Consider the following 22437-nt stretch of genomic DNA (forward strand, 5'->3'; position numbering starts at 1 on the left):
CAGACATCTTGAAAAAAAGAGGGGCGAAACCCATCAGGTTCAAGGGCTTTGAAAGCACCAAAGCAGAACACTGCATTCCTGACTTCTTCCAAAGATACGACCTTCCCTAATTCCTTTAGGTCGTGATCAGACAACCCATGCGGAATCACATCAATAAGATCCTTAAACCCTGAGAAGTCAGGGTTAAAATCAGCTAGAGTTTTTATGAAAAAAGAAACAGTAGCATTAGCAATATCATCTTCCTCAATAATAATTGTCCTAACAGCCAAAGAAAGGCTCCTTATGGTATTCCTCCTATGCTTCATTGTAGATTGATGGAAAAATTTTATATTTTTGTCTCCTTCCGTAAGCCATTACATCCTTGATTTCTATTTCCAAAAAACCTACACCTTTGAGAGTCTAAGCCATTCAACCCTTAACTCTCTTTCTTTTTCACAGGTTTCCATGTCCACACTTCTTCCAATCTCTCTTGAAACTCTTTGAGATTATTAAGACTCGCTTCTTTATTATGAAAGATATTCCCAAAAAAGATCCAATTCCATCCAGGTCTTTAACAATATTTATTTTTTTAGCAAAACAACACATAGGAGTACCATGGCAAGGGGAACTCCACCAACTTTTAACAAGATCCCCAAACTTAGGGTGAGAAGACCACATAATTTCATACTTGAAGGAAAAGGTCCCTTAGAAACAGCTTCTTCCCACTTGAATAAAATAGCATTATGATCTGACCCAATCCTTTGGAGGCCCATCAAAGAGAGCCTAGGAAGGATATTCCGACCATGTGAAATCAAGAACCCATCAAACTTAACTTGAATGAGATTGTTCCCTTGCTGCCTATTGGACCAAGTGAACAAGTAACCTTGCTAATCAATATCAATAAGACCCATCAAAGAGAGGATGTCTGCAATACCCCCTACTAGGAGTACCTCACTCTGCCATAATTAAACCATGTATCACCACACTTATCATGCCTTCAATCAGACTATTAAAACTAGAGAACAATTAATTATAAATAATACAATCAATAATTATTATATTTAGGCCCCATTTTCAATCCTAACAATATGGAGGGCGGGGATTTACTGTCATAGGGTGCTTGGAAACCAGTCTACAAGTAGGCTCACTCGAGCTTTCAGGACTCTGTCCATAACCCATCTTAGGCTTAAGTATCTTTTGAGGATTTACTCTCCAATGTTTGTGCAATAAACTATGAAATGGTTTTAAGTCCCTGCCTCGATTGTTTGTGTGGACAATTTCTAACTGACCGAATGCTGAAGAGTACCATAGATTTTAAAGTTCAAACTTCTTACCCCTGACTGGAATCTTGAAGCAGAATAATTTAGTGAGTTTTTCTTCATCTCAAGTTAAAGGTAGCTTTGCCTCAAACATAAAACAAGGAACTGAAAGGAAAGAAAAAACACGTGGAATCTGTATGAAAGAGGAAATCAGAATTAAATATTATCAGTATCAGAACAGCCGTGCGATGCCCCCATCTCTTAGAGAAAACATAGTTTTAAAAAGGAACCCAATTGTGAATCTTTAAACCAACCTTAATAAACATTTCAAGTCCACAGGAGCATAGTCCGCCGAGGTTGTCCTAATTCTAGGAGTCTCCTATGGAGACGAATTTGAAAGTAAGATTCAAACCAATACCAACGTTCAAGAGGGGAGAAGAAAAAACACAGTATCGAGGGATATAATCAATAGCAGAATTAGTAGTTATGGTTAGCATTGATCATCAACATTCCATGGTTCGCACATCATCATGACCTGCTAAGGCGTGGAAGATAATGTTTGGATCCATATCTAAATACCATCGATTATTCTTTATAGTCAAACAACTAATCAATGTAAGGCTCAGTCTTCATCGATAGAGAACACACTACAACCATCTTAATTGGCCTAGCATCGCCATACTGAGGATCGAACAAATGGGAGAAGGTCGATAGACAAATATTGAGCTATTAGTACATCTATGAAGGTGGACTGTATCCTCTAACAGAAAGGAATGTGATATATATACAGCAATGTGTTATACTTAGTGACAAGAGTTTATTACAGGAAGAGCAGACACATTGGTGGACAGGACAAAAGGGTCATATTAATAGCAATGCAAAGTGGTTTGTGTTAAACAATTGTCATTGATGTCAAGTGACTATAGACACTTAAGATACAATCAGCAATAAGAAAATTAAGATTGTTTATTATAAACAATGACCAGGTTCAGAATTAATAGACAACGCATCTAATGAAGTTGATCTCCACCAAAAATAATTTATTATGGTAGAATATGGTAGAAACATACAGCCACACAGCCAGCGATCATCATAAGACAGTCAAATACAACGATAATCAATTAAGACAAATTTATCTTATTCACCTAGACTTTTCACAAGAAAGGAAGACAGCGATTTACTAAGGAAGGCTGCCATTTATTAACATTCAAATATATTGCAGTTAATTTTAGAAAATTCAAAAACTTAGATTTGTCTTATTCAAAGGAGAAGTCACTAAACTGTTATAATGAAAAGACAACGTAAGATTATAAAGATAGCTGCCACTAAACTAATCTTTGTTAAAGCCAGCGACTCTTTGTAAAGGTGCGATTTTGATCAGTCTTCAAAAGATGCAATTTATTAGTTGCAAAGAACTTAGTTTGCAAGGAGGTGTGATTTATGAAAAAAGGCAATATGAAGAGATGTGACCAGATTTTGAAGTGTCTATTTGTTGAAGGGGCATGTCCTTTTAGAAAGGAAACACATGTCTTAGAAGATGTATTTAGAGATTGGAAATGAAGGAGAAGGGGGGCTGGTAAATGAAAAGACAATCAAGCATATACACCAGATTTATGAAGAGCTATTAATGAAAAGATAACTTGCAGGTTTAATGAGAAGAGTATAAGGAGTTTATAGCAGATTTACATGAGGAGATTGTAATCATTTTATTGGCAAATCTATGATCACTTTATAACAGATTTAAGAAAGGAATTATTGCAGTTTGGAGAAGAGAGTTATGGTAAATTTGTGAAGATCAATCATATACCCCAATTTAAGCGAATGCATTATTATTGCAGACTTTTGAAAGAGGTTATTATGGTTATTCTGTGTTAGGTTTGTGGAAGACTAGAGAAGATTTGGGGAAGATTTTATTTTACTATTTTTCTAATCTGAAGGGTTGAGTCGAGTAGCAAAAATTCATAACGTGGAGGAATATGTTTCAAGTACACAAATCAAAAAAAGCTATCAAGATAAGTTCCATCTTCCGAACTATTCTTAGAATTTTAAGTTAAATGTTATAATGAAATGTATTCTGTTTTGATAAAATTATACATATTAATATATTTCAACTCTCACTTTTAGTTAGAATTGTTATCTCAGGACTAAATTAAGGTAAATCCTAAATGGGTACATTACAAGTAGACTGGTATGCTGTATCATACTCATGATCAAACACTGGTTTACATTTATGTTATGTTATGTCTGCATTCTATCAAGAATAATGAGCATATATATAATATAATAAAATGTTATAGATTCTGGTATAGATTATATAAAAGAAGTATTGTCAATAAGATTTGCATTTGTTAATAATAATAGATCAGAATTATACTTAATTTCATTTATGTACATATACATTCATAATACATGAAAGACAATTATATTAATGGGCCTAGTCTTTAATCATTCGCTATTGCCCTCAACAGGATAGGTTGGTGTGTGTAGGGAGAGGCGGAGTAAATCCTCACAAGATAGGTAAGCCTCAGATGAGGTATGGACGGAGTCCTGAAACCTTGAGGGAGCCTACTTGTAGATTGGTTTCCAAGAGCCCTACGACTGTAAATCCACGTCCTCCATTAGGGTTAGAAAAGAAGTATGGGGCTTAAATATAATAATTATTGATTGTATTATGAATAATTAATTGTTCTCTAGTTTTAATAATCTGATTGAAGGCATGATAAGTGTGGTGATACATGTTTTAATTATAGCTGACTAGCTTACTACTAGTAGGGGGCATCACAAAGTCAGCAAAATCAATCATACTGACTGAGAATTCATCCAAACCACCTAACTTTTCAGAAGGGAACAGAGGCTGTTGAAGTCTCCACCAAGCATCCATCTATTCATTTTCCTTGCCTTAATCAGAGAAGTCAAAGAACCCCACAGCTGTTTTCTAGCAGCTCTCGGATTAGGAGCATAAATATTATTCAAGTTCCAACTGACAGCCCTTTCAACTTTTAGTATTAATAATAGTCATGATTTGATTCCATATGGAAAGCTGTGTCGAATTGGCATACTTATAATTTTATTAAAAGCTTGAAATGCATTGGGTATACATTTATAATTTAAGGGCATTAATGGTCCTTTCCATGTATACAAAGCTCCGACGATATGTTGAGATAATTATAATTCTATATAGTAAAAAACATTCATTCCATGTATATGTAGTGAATGTTGTAGCAACATTATTATAAGCTTGAAATGCACTGGGTGTACACTTATCATTCAAGAGCATTAATGGTCCTTTCCATGTATACAAAGCTCCAATGATATGTTGAGATAACGTTAATCCTATATAGTAAAAACACATACATTTCATGTATGATGTGGTGAATGTTGTAGCAACGTTTCTGTGGCTGTCATATTTCTTGCACTCGTGTCCTATAGGATTGTCTTAACATTTGTCTACACATATGGTACAGAATTTGCAATCAATGCATAGTCTATCACGCATTTGTTTCAAGAATGTTTGTTCTCAGCAAACATTTAACAGTGTTTCATATTTGGGTTGGAGACATACGTGGGGCTACCACTATCTCAGTGCTTATATCACATCTACAGAAAATATTTACAGAGAACAAACCAGAAGATTCTCCCTCCATACCTTAAAATCATTAGACAATATGTTCGAAACTTTCCAAGTATTTTTGTATATACCATAAATAGACTGGATGGTGAAAAAGACTCACTGATAAATACGTTGACGGCAAATTCCAGTATCATCAAGCAGAAGAGATTGCCTCAAATCATATACATGTTTCCTCTGAACCTGTGGATAAATATGCATGCATCTTTTGAAATAATCTGGCATGTCTACTAAAAATTATTTTACTTAAAAATTTGAAAATAAACTGTCATCCACAAATATGAACTATAAAAGTCAGTTCCTCAATCATTGATATTAAAAACTAACTCTTGTAAAATCGATGCCAAGCAGTTCGCAAATAATGATGGTAAATGCGATTTTTTTTATAACAAAGGTTTGCACTGAACTAAAAGTACATTCTTTTACTTTTAAGTTTTAACATCCTGGGTAGATGAATTTGAAGGTCAACAGTATAAGATTTGTTTTCCACCATTTGAAGAATGTATCCCCATTCAACCAAAACCGTGAAGCTAAAAGTCACTATATAATCATTATCTGATAGTTTGGCATAATCAAAATTTGTATATCATTATCTACCATCTTGGCATTGACCAATTCTAGTCTTTGTATACTCTCACCTCGAACACATCAAGAACTAGTGATCAGAAGTTAGAATTTGAGTTGATTGTAAAAAATTCTAATGGATTTGAGCTAACAGTTAGCCTAGGGACATTACACAATCATTGAAAATATCACATAGACAAGCAATAAATTGTATAGGGCTGCTCTCCCTTGATCTAAAGAATAATTAGTCTGAATTCTCTCTGCAATTCAAAAGTACAATAATCCTATTGAAGTTCAAATGAAACTTAGAAATCCTGTAGCTCTTAAATATTTGTATGACTTAATCTGTTAATTGTATTTAACTTCTTAAGTTCGTTTTTATATGAAATCAGGAAATTGCATTTAGATATTATTAGATTATTGACCACCTAATCCAAGTTTTGCATTTAATTTGCTTTTATAAATTTACTAATCTTGTAATTTACTTGAAGCAGGGTATTGAAGCAAATTTGAAACGTTGGGATTTAAAAACACTACACAATGGTATCCGCATTCATGATATTATGTCTCACTGAAAATCTTAAAAACGTTAATTAGCTAATCTTGTTCATCCTATCAATGAGCTGGAATACATACCACAAATTCTTCTGCTGGTGGGGTTATTCTCATTGGACTTGGAATGGACATATGACTAACATCTAAGAAAAAGCAACTCTTTATATACCAAGAATATTATATGATAGTAGCTCAAGGATTTAAATTTGAGAGATGTGTATTTTGTTTTGTCTGACAAATATAAGTGATATTTAGTAAAGCAAATATGAATCACACAGAAAATTATATGATGGATAGATAGATACAGCAAATATAAAGATTGAGAAAATGTAATGACAACGTAAAAATATAAGGAGGTATCTTTTCAAGAAGTTTGTAAAGGAGTCTAAAATATTAGAGCTAGATTAAATAGGATAGTTGTTTAAATAACAAAATATCATTCAACACTAGAAATATATCATTATTGTAACCAATACATCATAGACTAAAGATGCACAAGCTCATCCTTATATAGCTAAATTGTCGATTCGGGTACAGGTGCGGGTACGATACGGGATACCAAATTGGGTACGCGGATACAAAAAATTCTTTTCCCTTTGGTATGGGTACGGGTACGGGTATGGATATATATGTTCAAACTTCAAAATTATTAAATATAACTATAACTATAAGAAGAGCGATACTCATAAATCTATATCTCATAATATAATATTCAAGTCTCAAAATGTCATTACACAATAAAGATTCAAATTACAATCCATATTCATCTTCATCAGAAGCATCAAGGTCAACATTTGGTTAAACTTCATTTGAAACACAATCCATTGGATTGCCACTCCCACTAACTACGTTTGTGTCAAGTGCAAGAGCTGCCTCATCTATAAAGACTTGGGCAAGCTATGCAACTGTAGCATCTAAATCAGCAAACTTCAAAACCAACTAGGAGAATAAAAAATGGTGAGAATGCAAGTTTTGTGTTGAAAAACTGAGATGAAATGATAAAACGAAGGAAAGGCAGGGCGAAATTAGTTTGAGGGGGAATTTTTTATTTTTAAATGGTTTTTTTTTACTTGTGGGGCCCATTTTTGCATGCTCACGACACTAGAAACACCCGGGTTTCACCAAGAGTTCATCCCAGGCGCCCAGGTTTGAACCCTAGGCGAACCCAAGGCCGAACCCGAACTAAACCCATACCTAGACCCAAACCCACAAATCCGATAACATAGTTATATAGTATAAATCACTAGAAAACCACCATTGTTATGGCTCTTGGTCACTGTCAATATATAATAGCACTTATTTATTATTTGTGCAAGGGCCTCTTCATTGCACTAAGTCATAATCTACATCCTCCTCCAAAATATACCATCCCATAAAAGCCTCCTTTGCATTGTGCTTTTAGTCATTGGTTTATATCTATTCAAAATATCCTTAATCTTGCAATGGACACCATGTCCAAAGCCTTATATGCACTATATGCTCTTAAGAATATATCTTAAGATTTATTATTTACATCATCTAGTTATATGTTTTTCATGATGACCATACATTATCAAAAATTTATCCATACAAGATAAAAAAGCATTACAATGATTTAGACATAATGTTTGTTGTCACACAAATAATGTAATATCCCCGTTAATTTTTTTCACAAAGTTACATTCAAGACAACACTTGTTAATGTTAGGAAATGAAAACCAAATGCTGCTGAAAGTAACCCTCCACTTTCTGATCACCGAGAGCCCAATCTGGGAGCGTGAGAGCATATAGTGTCGAGAGGATCATTAGATGCCAATATCTGAAAATGATTACAATCTTCAGGCGACAAGCCAGCCCCTTCCGCTTATACAGCGGGATATTAAAACAATGCAATCACTTGGCGGTAAACCAGCCAAGGATAATACAAGAAACTAAAGAACAATCACTCTACCGCTTATGCAGCGGGAGGACTAGAAATGAAATTTACTATCAACTCCACCACTTATTCAGTGGGAGGACAACATTACAATCAACTCAACCGCTTATGCAGCGGGAGGACACTACTACAAAATATTCAAAATAGGCGGCTAAGCTAGCCTCTTCCACTTACACAGTGGGACTACGAGTAATAATCCAAAAGATAGTTGTTAGTACTACTAACTAGCTTTACAATGCACATTATGGATTATCAATACATGAAATATCACTATCCCAAAGATAGGCGGCATAGCCATCCTCTTCCACTTATGCAGTGGGACTAAGAAATAACATAACTTTGTTGTTAGTACTACTAACCAGCTTTACAATCATATAGAATGAAGAATCAAGTGCTGATAACAAGTCCAACAACTGCAACAATAATAGATAATCACTCCCAAACCAATTTAGACTACTCACACCAAAAAGCTCTTCTAACACACAACTATGAAATTCTGAAAATCAATAACACGCACAGAAAACACGCAGACCAGCAAGCTACGGACACCCCAAAATGCTCATAACTTCTCCAAATCAACTCCGAATGACTCAAAAATGGAAGCAAATGAAAGCTATGACTAAGGCAATGCAACCAGAGACTCAAACCTGCACCGCGAACACCAAAAACAACCAAGACGCAACCCAAGGCAGCCAAGAGATGGTACGGCCCAGCTGGAAAGTTCAATTTGCTGCCAAAAATCAGAAAAAACACCAAATGAAACGCCAATGTAGAAGAATGATCGCCCTCCAGATACGCTTCCAACAAGCTATTACCCAGAATAATCGATTGCATAGGCAAGGAAATACGATCGAATCTTCGCTTCAGCCACACCAAAAACCAGCAACACTGAAATCCACCCCACATTGAAAATCTGAAAATGCACACTAAAATCGAACCACACATTCAAAAAATCCAATCACAACTAGGAGTGATGTCTCACACTCGAAGTCTGTCAAGAGCCCTAAGAGATATTCACCCTCGAAGATTGTCTGGAATTAATCCGACAGCATAAGGGTGTAAATTGTCTGAGATACCAAATGAGAAGCCCAACACTCTCATTTATAGATTTTGAGGGCTCAAATTCAAATTCACATCCCCTCCAAATGAACACCAAATCCAAATGCGCATTCACTTCACATTATTTTGAAATTACATTTCATTTCTCTTTTCTCCAAATTGACCTTCTCCTAGGAGCAAATATTCTTTATAAAAATGACAATAAAATCATAATGTGGCATCCAAGGTAGATAAGTGAAATATATTATAAAATTAACTTATTTCTCCATAAGGCGTCCATCTTGCCGTATTAATATTTCACTTTATAAAGTATTTTTCTTCAACAATAAATCACCCAATTTATAATTAAGGAAAAGACTTATATATCAATATAACTTAAGCAACCCCTTTTAAATAAATCGTCCAACCTTTGCCTTAAGTTATAATTTAATTTAAAACACCATTTTTCATCAAATACTAAACCTGCCAAAACAAGCTCCAAGGATATGGGGAAACAAGCTGAGAGAATTGCCCTACCAGAAATAGTCACTGAACTAAGCTGAGGAACCCTTGTCAAGAATAGCACCAAAAAATGAGGGAAGACCAACTGCTCAAACTAACCTGCCGGAAATAGCCATCTGAGCAAACCTGTTGACATCCTGCTAAAAATAGAACTCCTAAAAATAGCATACTGCTAAAAATAGTAAGTGCTTCCAAAGTGATTTTAACCACATTTTGAGCAGTCGTCGCACTTACTAAAAATAGTAAGTCTTGTAAAAGTCACCCAATGCAGATGCATGTCTAACCATCCTGAAGCTCTCTAAAAACCCAGAAGGAATCCAGAATCCAAATTGTTAAACTCCGACATATACCCCTGAAAACACCAAAGAATCCTCCTAGAAAATAGGAAACCCTAATTTCTGCCCCTGACTAGCCTACGGGCCTCCGAACTAGGCTAACGGCCAACATAACTAGTCACTTCGGAGAAGGGGACATTACAAATAACTTGAACATGGTGAAAACAAAGATTGATGTCACACGAATTGGTATGTTATTGATAACCTATTTAAACGCTTGACTTGATTTTATTATAAAATAATGTTTGCATGGTCTCCAATATGTTCAACTAAAAAAATATTGTTTGCAAATGTGGTATCATGAAAAACTAAATTCAAATGCTTTTGAAAATCTGATCATATGCTACTTTAGAGAGACTATGAATTGACACATTGCATATCAATCTCAAGTACAATTTACAATCAACATCAAATGAAACTAGTGTTTAAATGATGTTCATAGCAACATATAACACTTCAAAAGGTAGTTGATGAAGGATACAAGACATGATACCATCACTTGCCTGGCCTACTCTACAAATGTTACATATCAAGCAAAACAAGCTCTTCACCCAATTTATGATAGTAAGAGAAAAAAGGCAAGAACAAGGACAAAAATGGCTTCTGACTATGCACATCCTACAAGCAATCCTTTGCATAAACCAATTGCTACACAAAAATCTTTAAAGGAGTTTGTGTGAATACCTTCTTCTATAACATGTGGCCAAAATACAAATGGAAGAACATTAAATTCTTTCTTCACAGCTCATAGTTGACCAAGATCACAAACCCATTTCAAGTGTACAAGATATAGGAAGAATGTCCATGAACAAGCAAACAAAGAAATCACAAATGTTTAGTACTACTCTAGCCTATCATTTCATGTTGTCATATGGTGGATGCTATCATAGTTGTGATTCTTAGGTTCAAAGCCCCATCTTATGAGGCATTGAGGGTTGGTATGCTCAATAACGCACTATAGAATGTTAAGGCTGTTGTTAATGAACATCAATTAGAGTGGACAAAGACTAGATGCATCATAATGTTGGATGGATGGATGGATGGATAGAAGATACCAAATATTCATCAACCTCCTTATCTCTTGTGATACTAACAAGATCATTTTGAAATATGTGGATACATTAGCAGGCTCGAATCTGCATCTGCTTTTGTTAAATATTTTTGATGAGGTAGTCATGGCTACGAAATGGGGTTCAACTTATTAAAAACAATGCTACTATTTGTGTTGTTGTTGTGAGACTCCTAATGGAGAAGTATACCTCTATTTTTAGCTTGTGCATAGCACACTGTAACCCTACAAAACATTGGAAAACATGAACAGGTTAGAAACATATTGCAAAAGGCTTGCATAGTTACCAAGTTTATCTACAATCACACGAGGGTTTTATATGATGTCCTTCTTCACATAAGCAAAAAGCTAATTCAACCAAGGGTGACAAGATTTGGTGCATGCTTACTTGCACTATAGACTCTTTGGGAAAAAAAAAATTTGAAGCAAATGTTTGTTTCAAATGAAAGGATGGATGTCTAGGTTCACAAATCAAAAGAATGGCATAATAGTGGTAGTGTACATTTATGCTACAAATTTTCAGGATGTGACTAAACAAGTTTTAAAATTTCCAAAGCCTCTAGTAAAACTTTTAAGGCTAGTGGATGGGGAGAAATCCCAAATGTGCTATTTGTATAAGGCCATGGATATGACCAAGGAAGTGATGAAGAGTATAATAGAAAATAACATAAACAAGTATATGTTATTGTGAGGCATAATCAATGGGAAATGGGATCAATAGATCCACTCCCCTCTTCATGTTATTGGATACTATCTAAACCTAACGTCATTCTATAACCCTTTATTTAGCAGTGAAGACTTTGAGGTCACCTAAGGCCTATTCATCTGCATGGAGAAAATATTCTCTACTCCAAAAAGGTTACAAGGAATTATGGCAGATTTACCAATGTGCAACCAAACAAGTGGTTTTTTCGCACCATACTTCACCTGCAAGAACCTAGTAGACTATGTAAACTTTGGGCAACCTCTCTATATTGCAGACATGTACATTAAAGGTGTTAACTTTTAGTATATCTTACAAGATATCATCTCAAAAAAATTTGTATTTTTCAATGCAATGGTCAATTCTTTTGGTCAAAAGGCCAAATACCTTAGAGGGGATAGTGAGAAATTTTAAACCAACCATCCATTTCATCTTTTTGCAAGCACACTTGGAAGTTATTCACACATTCATTCCAAGAATGCAACCATCTAACACAACAACAACTGAAAGACTTGGTGTTCATTCACCACAACCTTCGCCAAAAGCTCTAACGAGCACATACTTATACTGATAGAGTGCGGGGGAGTGAATCAGTATAAACTATAAAGTAATATTTTACTTTTTCGATTAAATTAAAACGATACTAGAAATAACACAACATCAACAATTAAGAACATGAAGAACACAAGAATTACGTGGAAACCCTTTTCGGAGAAAACCATGATAAAATATTGCTTAATATAAAATTCTTTTACAAACTTTGTAGGAACCAGCCTACTAGAGACACCAATCGCTGCTTATCTTTGTACCCATCTACCCACTAGAGACGCCAATCCCCACTACTAAGCACCAACCTCTAACACAACAAAACTTTTGACTTCTTGATATTGCTTCTTCAAAGCATGAGAGTCTACTTCACAAAATCTATTATAAATTTGCTATAAATCTGCTCTTAAGTTTGCTGTAGATCTGCTCTAAAGTTTGCTACAAATCTTTGTAATGTCCCCACTTTGAAATATAATTTAATAATAAATAATAATAATAAAATTAAAATAGAAAAGAATTAAAAAAATAAATTAAATTAAAATATAAAACAATATAATTATATATAATTAAAATCTGATTAGAGTTAATGAATGATCAAAAGGCATGAAATGATAAGTTGTGACTCCCCCAAATATGAGGTATAAAAGGTAGAAGAGAACTCATTTGAAGGGGGATAATTAGGGAATGAGAAGTGCAGATCTGATTTAAATAAGGAGTGCAGGTCTGATTTTGCAAGGTTGTGTCCCATTCAAAGGGTAGATATAATGAAGAGTTGCAGTCTTTCAAGGGGTGCTAATGGTGAAAGGGTGTGTCTCTTGCCAAAGGGAATACATGATGAAGAGGTGTGACCTCTCCCTCACATTGAGAAATATAAAGGAAAGGAATCAAAAGCATCCAGAGAGAACACCATAGATCAGATCAGATCAGAACTGCTGTTAAGTTATGACACGTGCCCTCCACAAACCCAGCAGATTATTACACTAAATCGCACTCTTCAATGAAAGAAGGGACTCCTATGCATTTGATCGGATTCTTGAAAGTAATCTAACACTTAGAAAATGCTGGACGACCATTCTTATGTTAAATGCTAGTCAATTACACTTAGAAAAATACCAGTAGGCAGGGAGGAAATAATTAATTAATAATTACATAAGCTAAGATAAAGCAAGTGCCTTGTGAAAGTAAATATTTTGCAAAGGAAGTGATCTTACGCTTTGGTAGCGAATTATATAAATGTCATCATAAGGCAGCAACTTTATTACGGAGAATAGTATTAAGGCAGCAATGATTAAATTTCTAAAGAAAGGCTAAAGCAGCAAACGATATTAATAAAAAATCCATGGTTTCCATAAAAAATCAAAAGGGTCAAGGAATAACAAAGATTAGTCAAACGTGGCCATAACCATTTGTAAAATAAATAAGACATGAGGAGGTGCGAAGGGGTAACAAAGGAAATACCCTAATCCAAGGGCCACAACCTTGGAAGAAGAAACAACCTTCCAAATCTGTTAGAAGGATATACAGAGGCTTTTCCTAGGCAGAAGATGCGATCATCAATCAATCCACGTATCACATTGACAGCTATCATCTCCAAAATGATCGAAGTATTGAATAACATCATCGTCCCAAAGCAGATCGCAAATAAAAGAAGACTCAATAATCCGTATCAAAGAACAAGTATAAACCCAATCAAACATTGAACAAGGCATTCGAATAATAGATTAATTATTAGAATAACCAAATTACATTGAGCTATATTAATCTGTAAACTAAATTTATTGATTAGAGACTAATCAAAGTAGAAAGGTGTGATCTGAAAGGTAATTAATTACTTAATGAGGAGATAAGATTAAAATATGAAAGGTGTGATTTAATATTAAACCAACCTGTCATGAGGAGATATGATGTAAGGGGAAGGAATGACTGTTCCAAACCAAGGGTTACAACCAATCAGCATTACAAGATATTTAAAGGGAATAAAACTGGATCGATTGTGGTATTGGTCTTCTATTTGTAATCTTAGTGGATGGGCTCTCTTGAGCATTATTTGCCAGTGGCATAAGGGGTTGCATGTTAAAAGGATTTGCATCAAGAATAGCACCACCATTGTTGCATGCTTGTACAGTCAAATCAGTAACAGCAATCAACCCTCTTCATTAAAGGACTGAAGAAGCTTATCAGCATAAATCCATTGTTAAATCAGTGAAAGCTATCAAGATAAGTTCTATCTTACAAACTAGTCTTAGTATTTTAGGTTAAATATCTTCAGTTTTCAATTATATTTATTAATAGATTGCAATTCTCACTTTAAGTTGGAATGGTTGCCTCGGGACCAAATTAGGTTAACCCCAAAAGGGGGGACATTACAATCTTCCCTTAAATCTGTTGTAAATCTGCTCTTATGTCTGCTACAAATCTGCTGATGGGAAATATACTTCTGCTTTGAATCAAAAAAATATTTCGTTAATTGCATACTTCTTACACTATGAACTTATCTTGCACATATGCCTTCCAATATACCCCTTTGCCCAAAAGATGTGACTCTCCCAAAGAGGTTTGCCAATGTAAGAGTAAATAATTTATTTTATTTCACCCAAGCAGGGCAATCTTCCATGCAATCTCGGCCAAATAAAAAGCTGGTTGAATTACCCTATGTGAGTATCATAAATTGGGCACTAACAAGATGCAACATGGGTCGGCCCTAATAAGGATAAAATTCTCACTTTACATACGATAAATATTTCCCATTTTTAATTAATTCTTCTTTGCATAAAACTTCTAGATCGATCCACCTTTTATGGTACCTTTGCCATCAATGACAAATTGTCTTGATATTGGATCCCCTTTAACATCTATAATGTCCCCAATTTATAAATACCTAAATTCTGCCCTAAGTCACAATTTTTAATTAAAACAAGACAGGGTTAGAGATACCTTTTACTTCAATGGAGATCCTGCAAACAAGCTAGAGATTGTTTCATGATCATAACTCATTAAAATAGATAACTTCATTTGGGAAGTAACAACACATGTATATATTAAAAGTATAGATCCAATCACACATTGGTTAACAATATTTTGAGAAGGTTCAACCATTGGGAAGCTAAGATATGATGACTCGATAGGGTGCCCTAGAAACCCTCTATCCCAGGCCCAAGGGCGGACCTTGTCCCCCTTGGCCTCATGTGGCCTGTGCCATTCATATGAGGTGGCATACCTGGTGAGGAGTCCTATCACCGTTCCCGCTCAATCTTGCCACTTTTATCCCACTTCTTATGATTGAATATTCTTAAGGCATACATTCACCATGATGGAGATTGTGAGGAGCATTTACCATAGAGTGCCCTGAAAGTTCATCCTTCACAGGCCCAAAGGCAGTACCCTTCATACCCCTTTGGCCTCATGGGACTCCAAGGTCATATACCATGAGGTGGCATGCCTGGAAGGTGACCCCAACATTGTTCCCCTACTACTAAGCTCCTCATCCTCTAACATGGCTGAGAAGCACTCAAATCATAAGAAGATATACACAAGTCTCAGATAAAACAAATTAACTAAAAAATGTCCCTAATCAGATCTATATTCAGAATATATATAAACAATCTTATCAGCAGCATATGATTTGTCATAAATATGCAGGAGTAGGTATATAGTAGCATTATGCTATGTTGAATAATTGTAAGCAGCCATGTATATCAATTAGGAGAATGCAGATATAAACATAGTTACTATATCATGTATGTAAACAAAACCACAACCAGAATATACATGATCACACAACTTAGTGTCACATTCGCAATAGTTATCCAGTATCTATATACCCATGTCTTCCTTGTATGCTAGCACATTCCTCTCTATAACCCCTCCATGGGATTGGTAGGGAGGCGTCTTCTCACTAGAGATGTGACCAGTTAAACCAATGCATCCCTTCAATATCTGACCCCTCCTCTTCATTATCTTGCTTAGGATTAGTTATCCTTGAATGATGCGAGGAAGACTTAGGGAATTTATCTAAGAGGTGCTAATGATTATATGTTGGATGAAATGGAACAATCTATACATGATGTGTTGTCCATTGAGAAGAGAACCACGATATACATGGTACACTATCTATTGTGAAGAGAATCCGTGATATAAATGATGGATTTGTCCACTGTGAAGAGGATCCACAATCTGCCCTTGCTGATGATCCCAATTTGTTAATCCTTGCCTGGTCATGAGTTTCTTATTTGGGGCCATCACAATCCTCCCCTCCCAAATTTGCTTGTCCTCAAGCAACTTTAGATTTAGATGCTCAAATGTGAGACATGTTGTGAATTTTGCTATTCGTGAGGAGTTCCAATTCATAGGCCACTTCTCCTATTTTCCTTAATATTTTATAAGGCCCATAGAATCAGCGCTTAAGTTTTTCTGCTCCACTCACCTTGAGTGATGACTATTTGTATGGTTGCAACCTCAAAAAGACCAAATCTCCGACTTCAAATGTCTGTTTCGTTCTCTTCTTATCCGCATACACCTTTTGTTGATTTAGTGCTTGATGGAGGTTGTCCTTAAGCGCATTCAGATATCCATATTTTGTTGTGTTAAATCCCTAGCTCCTCGCACCCGGCTTTCTAAATGAATTGAGTCCCCAAAGGATGTTGCTGTGTACCCATATAATGCTTGGAAGGGGCTCATTCCTATATACATATGGTGAGTGGTATCATAGCAGTATTCCCCCAATTGAAGAAACTTAATCCATGCATTTTGCTATCCTATCACATAATTTCGTAGATACCCTTCAATCCATTTGTTGACAATTTTGGTTTGGCCATCAGCTTGTGGAAGATGGTGTTGGAAGTCAACTTTGTTCTAGCTAGTTTGAATAGCTCTTGCCAAACTAAACTAAGAAATCGACTGCCTCAGTCACTCATAATGTTTCGAGGTAGTCCATGTAATCTGAAAACTTCCTTAAAGAAGACTTCGCATACTTGGGGGACTCTAAACTCTGTTGAAATGGCCATGAAGTGGGCATACTTGGTTAAGCGATCAACCATGACATAGATGCAATCTTTCCCTTGAACCTTCAGTAGTCCCAAAATGAAATCCATAGATATGCTTTCCCACTTCTGATTAGGTATGGGCAAAGGTTGAAGTGGTCTTGTTGGATGTGTATGTTCCTCTTTGTTTCTTTGGCATACCATACATTCCCTAACATGTTTTATCACATCTCCTTTACGGCCTCTCCACGAGAACCTCTCTCTGATATGTCTCTAAGTCTTGTAATACCCTTGATGCCCAACTGATGGATTGTAATAATAGTTTTTCAAAATTTCCCTCTTCACCCTTGATCCGGAAGTAATGTACATCCAACTCTTATAAAGAATGAGGTTGTCCTTGACTTGGTACCTCCCATCTTGTATCTGTCTTTCTATTAAATCATTTGAAAATGAGCTGTTAGGGGTAAAAACGTATGTTAGTATGAATAATAATTATAAGTGTGTTATGTGTGGTTATGTTTTGTTATTGCCGAGAGGTTCCCGTCGAGTAGTTGGGAGTTGGTGACAATTGGCAACTTGGCCAACCGTCGGGTCTATATATTGTTTGGTTGGAACCTCGGAAGGGGAGATTATGGATGGACAATTTTGGACATTGGAATAAAGATATAACTTTCTGGTCTAATCCTTATCATTTGTCATTTATCTTATGATGTACAATTGTTCCGGTTCATGAATACTTGGTACGTGCAGGGAATACTATGTTATCTAATTATTCACCAACTATACATTTAGGACTAAACATTTTGGCGCTATTGCCTAAACGAATCTGGAGATAACCGTGGCGGCAGGCGGAAGCAATTAATGGGCCGACCATTTAACCAGCAATTAATTGTCGTGGACAGCGACACGCGCGAAGAGAGTACCGCGGAAGAGGAATGAGAGGATCAGTTGACGACAGACTTGGTGGAGTTGTGGGACGTGTTGGTCACGCAGTATGTATGGCGAGAGGCTCAGGAGAGAGCCGTCTCGGAAGGTACGGTACGTGGTGAACTCATCGTCAGCACCCCCGTCTTTGACTGTAATGTCCCTTTCCGCCCAGCTCAATAATATATACCATTGCCAACCTATTTTATTCCCATATGCTAAGGCATATAATAATAAAGGGAATAAATTAATAATTAATAAAGGGTGGTCTTTGAATTTTAAGTTTATAGGATATTCCTAATTAATTATAACTAGGGGACCACTTCATTAATAAGCCAGGTGGCTAAGCTTTTTGGGTGATTTAATTATTATATGCCTAAGTCAAGACTTTAATGAAAAGGGCGACTTACTTATCTTGAGCAGCTAATGAACAATTACATGGACCGTCATAAATGAACAATTTTCAGACTTCTGAAGACTCAAGGACTGCAACTATACTTATGCATTCACACTGAGAATTTACAATGAACGCTACTCGTAAATGAACCTGATAATGATGCCTTGAAGAAGAAAGCAATATCCAATGTCCAAGACCCTCTAATGTGCCAAATCGGTCTTCTTCCAAAATCGCCCTTACTGTTGCAATGTGAAGTCTGAGATCTCAATGAATGGCAGCCAAAAGCACTTCAAACCTCCACCAATAGGATCGCCTTCAATGCTGGGATGTATCGCTACTTTCGATGTAGAGTTTGGAAGACAAATCGACAAGCTAGAGGCAAATACGATGGGCCATGGCAGCCTAGGCTCGGTTCTGATTTTAATTCATAAGGGGCCGATTCCTCACCAATCCTCCTTTAAATTGTCATAAAAAGAATCGTCTAAGTCTCTTATTAAAATCGCTGACCTCCATATGAAACTTCAATGCTTCAATGATGCACAATGAGCAAAATCAGAGGTTAGGAATATGCAGATCAGTCTTGGTAAACAACAATGGCGCTCTTCCTGATTTTGCTCTTTATGTATATGCAACCAGTTTATGCCAATGGCACTTGCTCACTTGAGCGGTCCAATAAGGATGTAAATAAAATAAGAAGTAATCTGCTGCCTCAGAGAGAATGGATTTGATATCCATTATATATTTTGCAATATTGAAGGGATTGCATCTCTTGAAGGTCTAAGGGGCATATCTCTTCCGAATCGCACCTCTTCCTAGCATAAATAGATTGGTTTGTTATACAAATCGCATCCCTTCATGATACCAATTAGTTTATTATGCAAAACACTTTTCATTTGTATAATCGCTGCCCTCCATGATTAATCATTGCTTGTTAGTTCTTGTCTTAATCAATATTCTTTGGTTGTTACTTAGCATTCTATGGGTCAATCCTTACTATGCAGCGATAATTGATCCAAAGCAATCAGATGCTTATAATATCTTCCTTTATCGGATATCTACTTAATGCTTGTCGGTTGCTCATTTATGTTTATCATGTCAATACCAATGATGTTTATTATTATATTAACCAATTCATATATATTAAGCATTATATAGAATCGATTCATATTAATTAACTCATAGAATCGAATCATATAATAGTTGATTCATATACATAATACGATGTATATTAATTAGTGAACTAAGTTGACTCGGTTAGTGTAATATATTCAATATATCTATTTTATGTTTTAATGGTAAAACTTCTTTAATAGTTAATATAATATTAATAATTGAAATATGAACGTTACATTAAAATAAAACAATAATAATAAATAATAATCATAACAAATAATAAATATTAATAATCATATATTAAAGGAAAATCGTGAAGTCTCATAAATGAGACGATTTTCCAATATCATTAAATGTTAATTTATAAATGTTTTAATTATCGTATTTATTTAATCCAATGTCCAAAGAGGGGTTATGACATTGACCTACTCGGAAGTATTCCAAGGTTACTCGCCAGGAATTTGATTGCACTCCAAGACCAAAGGGAGGAAACGGCAAAGGAACTTCGGCGGCAACAAGTTCTCCGACGATACGAGGAACGGAGTTGTAGGGAGGAAGAGGAGAGGGAGACCAGTCAACGTCGTACCTCTGGCACTTGATGCCCCTACGACCGAACAAAGACAGACGTAACACTGCTACCAAAGGAGTAAACGAGGGAACTATACGACGATCTCTCCACATAAAAGAACAGGCCGATAGGAGACGGCGACTAAGAGAGGTTGCCGACTCGAGGAGTCCGGAGAAACACAGCATAAGTCAGAGTGTGAGTCGGAGTCGTAGTCGAGAGAGGCAAAAACCGTGTACGTGGAAGGAGTTGGCCAAGGTCGCCAGGAACCTGCCACTTCCAGACGTAGCGGAGGAAGATCTCGCCGACCAGGCCCCACACTTGACGTCAAGTGAAGAAGACTCCAGAACCGAATCACAAAGCACCCAATCGAAATTTTCCGAACAAGGAGAGGGGGCGGTACGAGACTTGCACGAGGAAATCGCCACTATTTTCGACGCAACATTGTCCGACATTAAAACCTTGTCCTTGTCGGAGGGCATCAAAATAGGAAGATCGGATCCGGAAACCCCGGATCCGGAAACCCCGGGAAGGAGTGACTATAGAAGTGAAGGTGACCAAAGCCCGGTTGGCAAGGGCCCAACTAGACCAGGAGCGTACGGTACCCTCCAGACACATGGTACCTTCCCGGCATATAGCCATTTCCAAGCACAACATAAAACCGCACAGAAAAGAACGATGGCACACACCCCAGAGAAACAAAAAATTCCAAAATTCATGGGCGACCGGTCAGAGGACCCCGTACGGCACTGCAAGACATGCGTCACCATCTGGGAAGCAAATGGGCAAGACGACCGAGACTACTGGGTGAAGGCATTTACGGCCACTCTGCGAGGAATAGCTATTGACTGGTACACAGACCTTGATGCTCAGCATAAAACATCCTGGAGCAATCTGAAGAAGGCCTTCGAGGAAGAATTCAAACTCCTACGAGATGACAACGAGATTGTGGCGGAAATTTACAACACCAAACAAGGAAAAAACGAAAGTGTGCGCGCATATAACAGAAGGCTGAGACAAAATGGTGAACCAGCCAGCAGATGGCCTCAAGAAGCGGTGGTTCGTGGAAGGATTGGTACCATCCCTGAGAAGGACGATGAAAGTAGTCCCACCGCCGTCGTACGATGAAGCATACAACCGCGCCATGGATATTGAAAGTGAAAACAAGACATCACGGGGGAAGCGACGGACCAGTGATGATGACAGCATGGACGAAGACAGTGACGAGGGATCCAAAACCGTGCAAGCACTCCGGAAGGATATGATGAGGATGATGAAGGAGTTAAAAGGTGACAAAGAAAGTGGTAGGGAAGGAAAAGAACTATGGTGTACTGACTGCAAGACTGAAGGACACACTAAAGGAAGTTGTCCCCGTAAAGTTTTCTGTGACATCTGCCAAGTAATGGGACATTCCACTAAGGAATGCCCGTACAACTTGAAAGCACGAAGCACACAAGTGCTCTACGCCCAACCCGACCAAGCCACACCATCGGCAACACCGTCGAAGCCAACAACAAAATATGACGCCTCACCTGGGTACAGAAACAATCAGGGGGGTAACAACAGATCCAATAATAACACACCGAGGAGCAGAATTCAATATGACGGGAAGGGGCGACCCATGATTCAGTGCAGGAAGTGCAACGAATGGGGTCACTTTGCCCAAGAATGCCAAAATGGAGGTGATGTAGGAAGTTTGTTGTGCAGATGGTGCGGTCCAGGAAATCACGAGGTCATAGATTGTCCAAAACAAAATGGGGTGAACATGCTCGATGTGGAGGGATCAAGAGAAAACGTACTGGCAATCACAAGGTTGCAGAACAAGAAAGCCATGTACCCAGACCCTCGCATAGAAAAAGAAAGACTCCAGGAGGCAAGAGCGGATATCGAGCAGGCGATGGCTGGAGAACGGAGGGCCTCGCACCTGTCTGTCGATACACCAGTCCGGTCGGAACCAGAGAAGAATATCATCAAGCAGATGTTACAAACCACAATACTCGTACGAGTGTCGAACCTTCTACAGACCATGCCACAGTTAAGGATGGCTCTGACAAATGTAACCGGGGACACTACCATTGGTCAGGAACACCAAACGATGACAAAGTCTGGTACGGACCCGGTGAAGGGATCCGGTACGGATGCCATGAACCCTATGCTACTAGTGGTGGGCGTTGGACAGAAACCCGCAGTGGTAGAGATGGATATATTGGGACAAAAGCTGACAAACACCATTGTTGATGGTGGGTCCGGAGTCAACGTACTATCGGAGAAAACTTAGCAAAACCTTGGCAAGCCGACTCTATGGCCACCAACCTTCCACCTGGTCAGTGCGGATCAGCACAACAT

At 37.2% G+C, this 22437-nt stretch overlaps 1 protein-coding gene across 4 annotated transcripts in view; it reads right to left on the minus strand.

The window, feature by feature from the left end:
• The window catches only part of LOC131066584 (protein translocase subunit SECA2, chloroplastic), a 195507-nt gene that overhangs the window by 90930 nt on the left and 82140 nt on the right, over window positions 1-22437 (minus strand). For all 4 annotated transcript variants that reach the window (XM_058001391.2, XM_058001389.2, XM_058001388.2 and 1 more), the window contains one exon: window positions 4970-5049. In XM_058001391.2, the coding sequence (XP_057857374.1) occupies window positions 4970-5049 (80 nt within the window). The remainder of the gene's footprint in view (window positions 1-4969; window positions 5050-22437) is intronic.

This window comes from Cryptomeria japonica, chromosome 10, assembly GCF_030272615.1.
Source record: "Cryptomeria japonica chromosome 10, Sugi_1.0, whole genome shotgun sequence".
Taxonomy (NCBI): domain Eukaryota; kingdom Viridiplantae; phylum Streptophyta; class Pinopsida; order Cupressales; family Cupressaceae; genus Cryptomeria; species Cryptomeria japonica.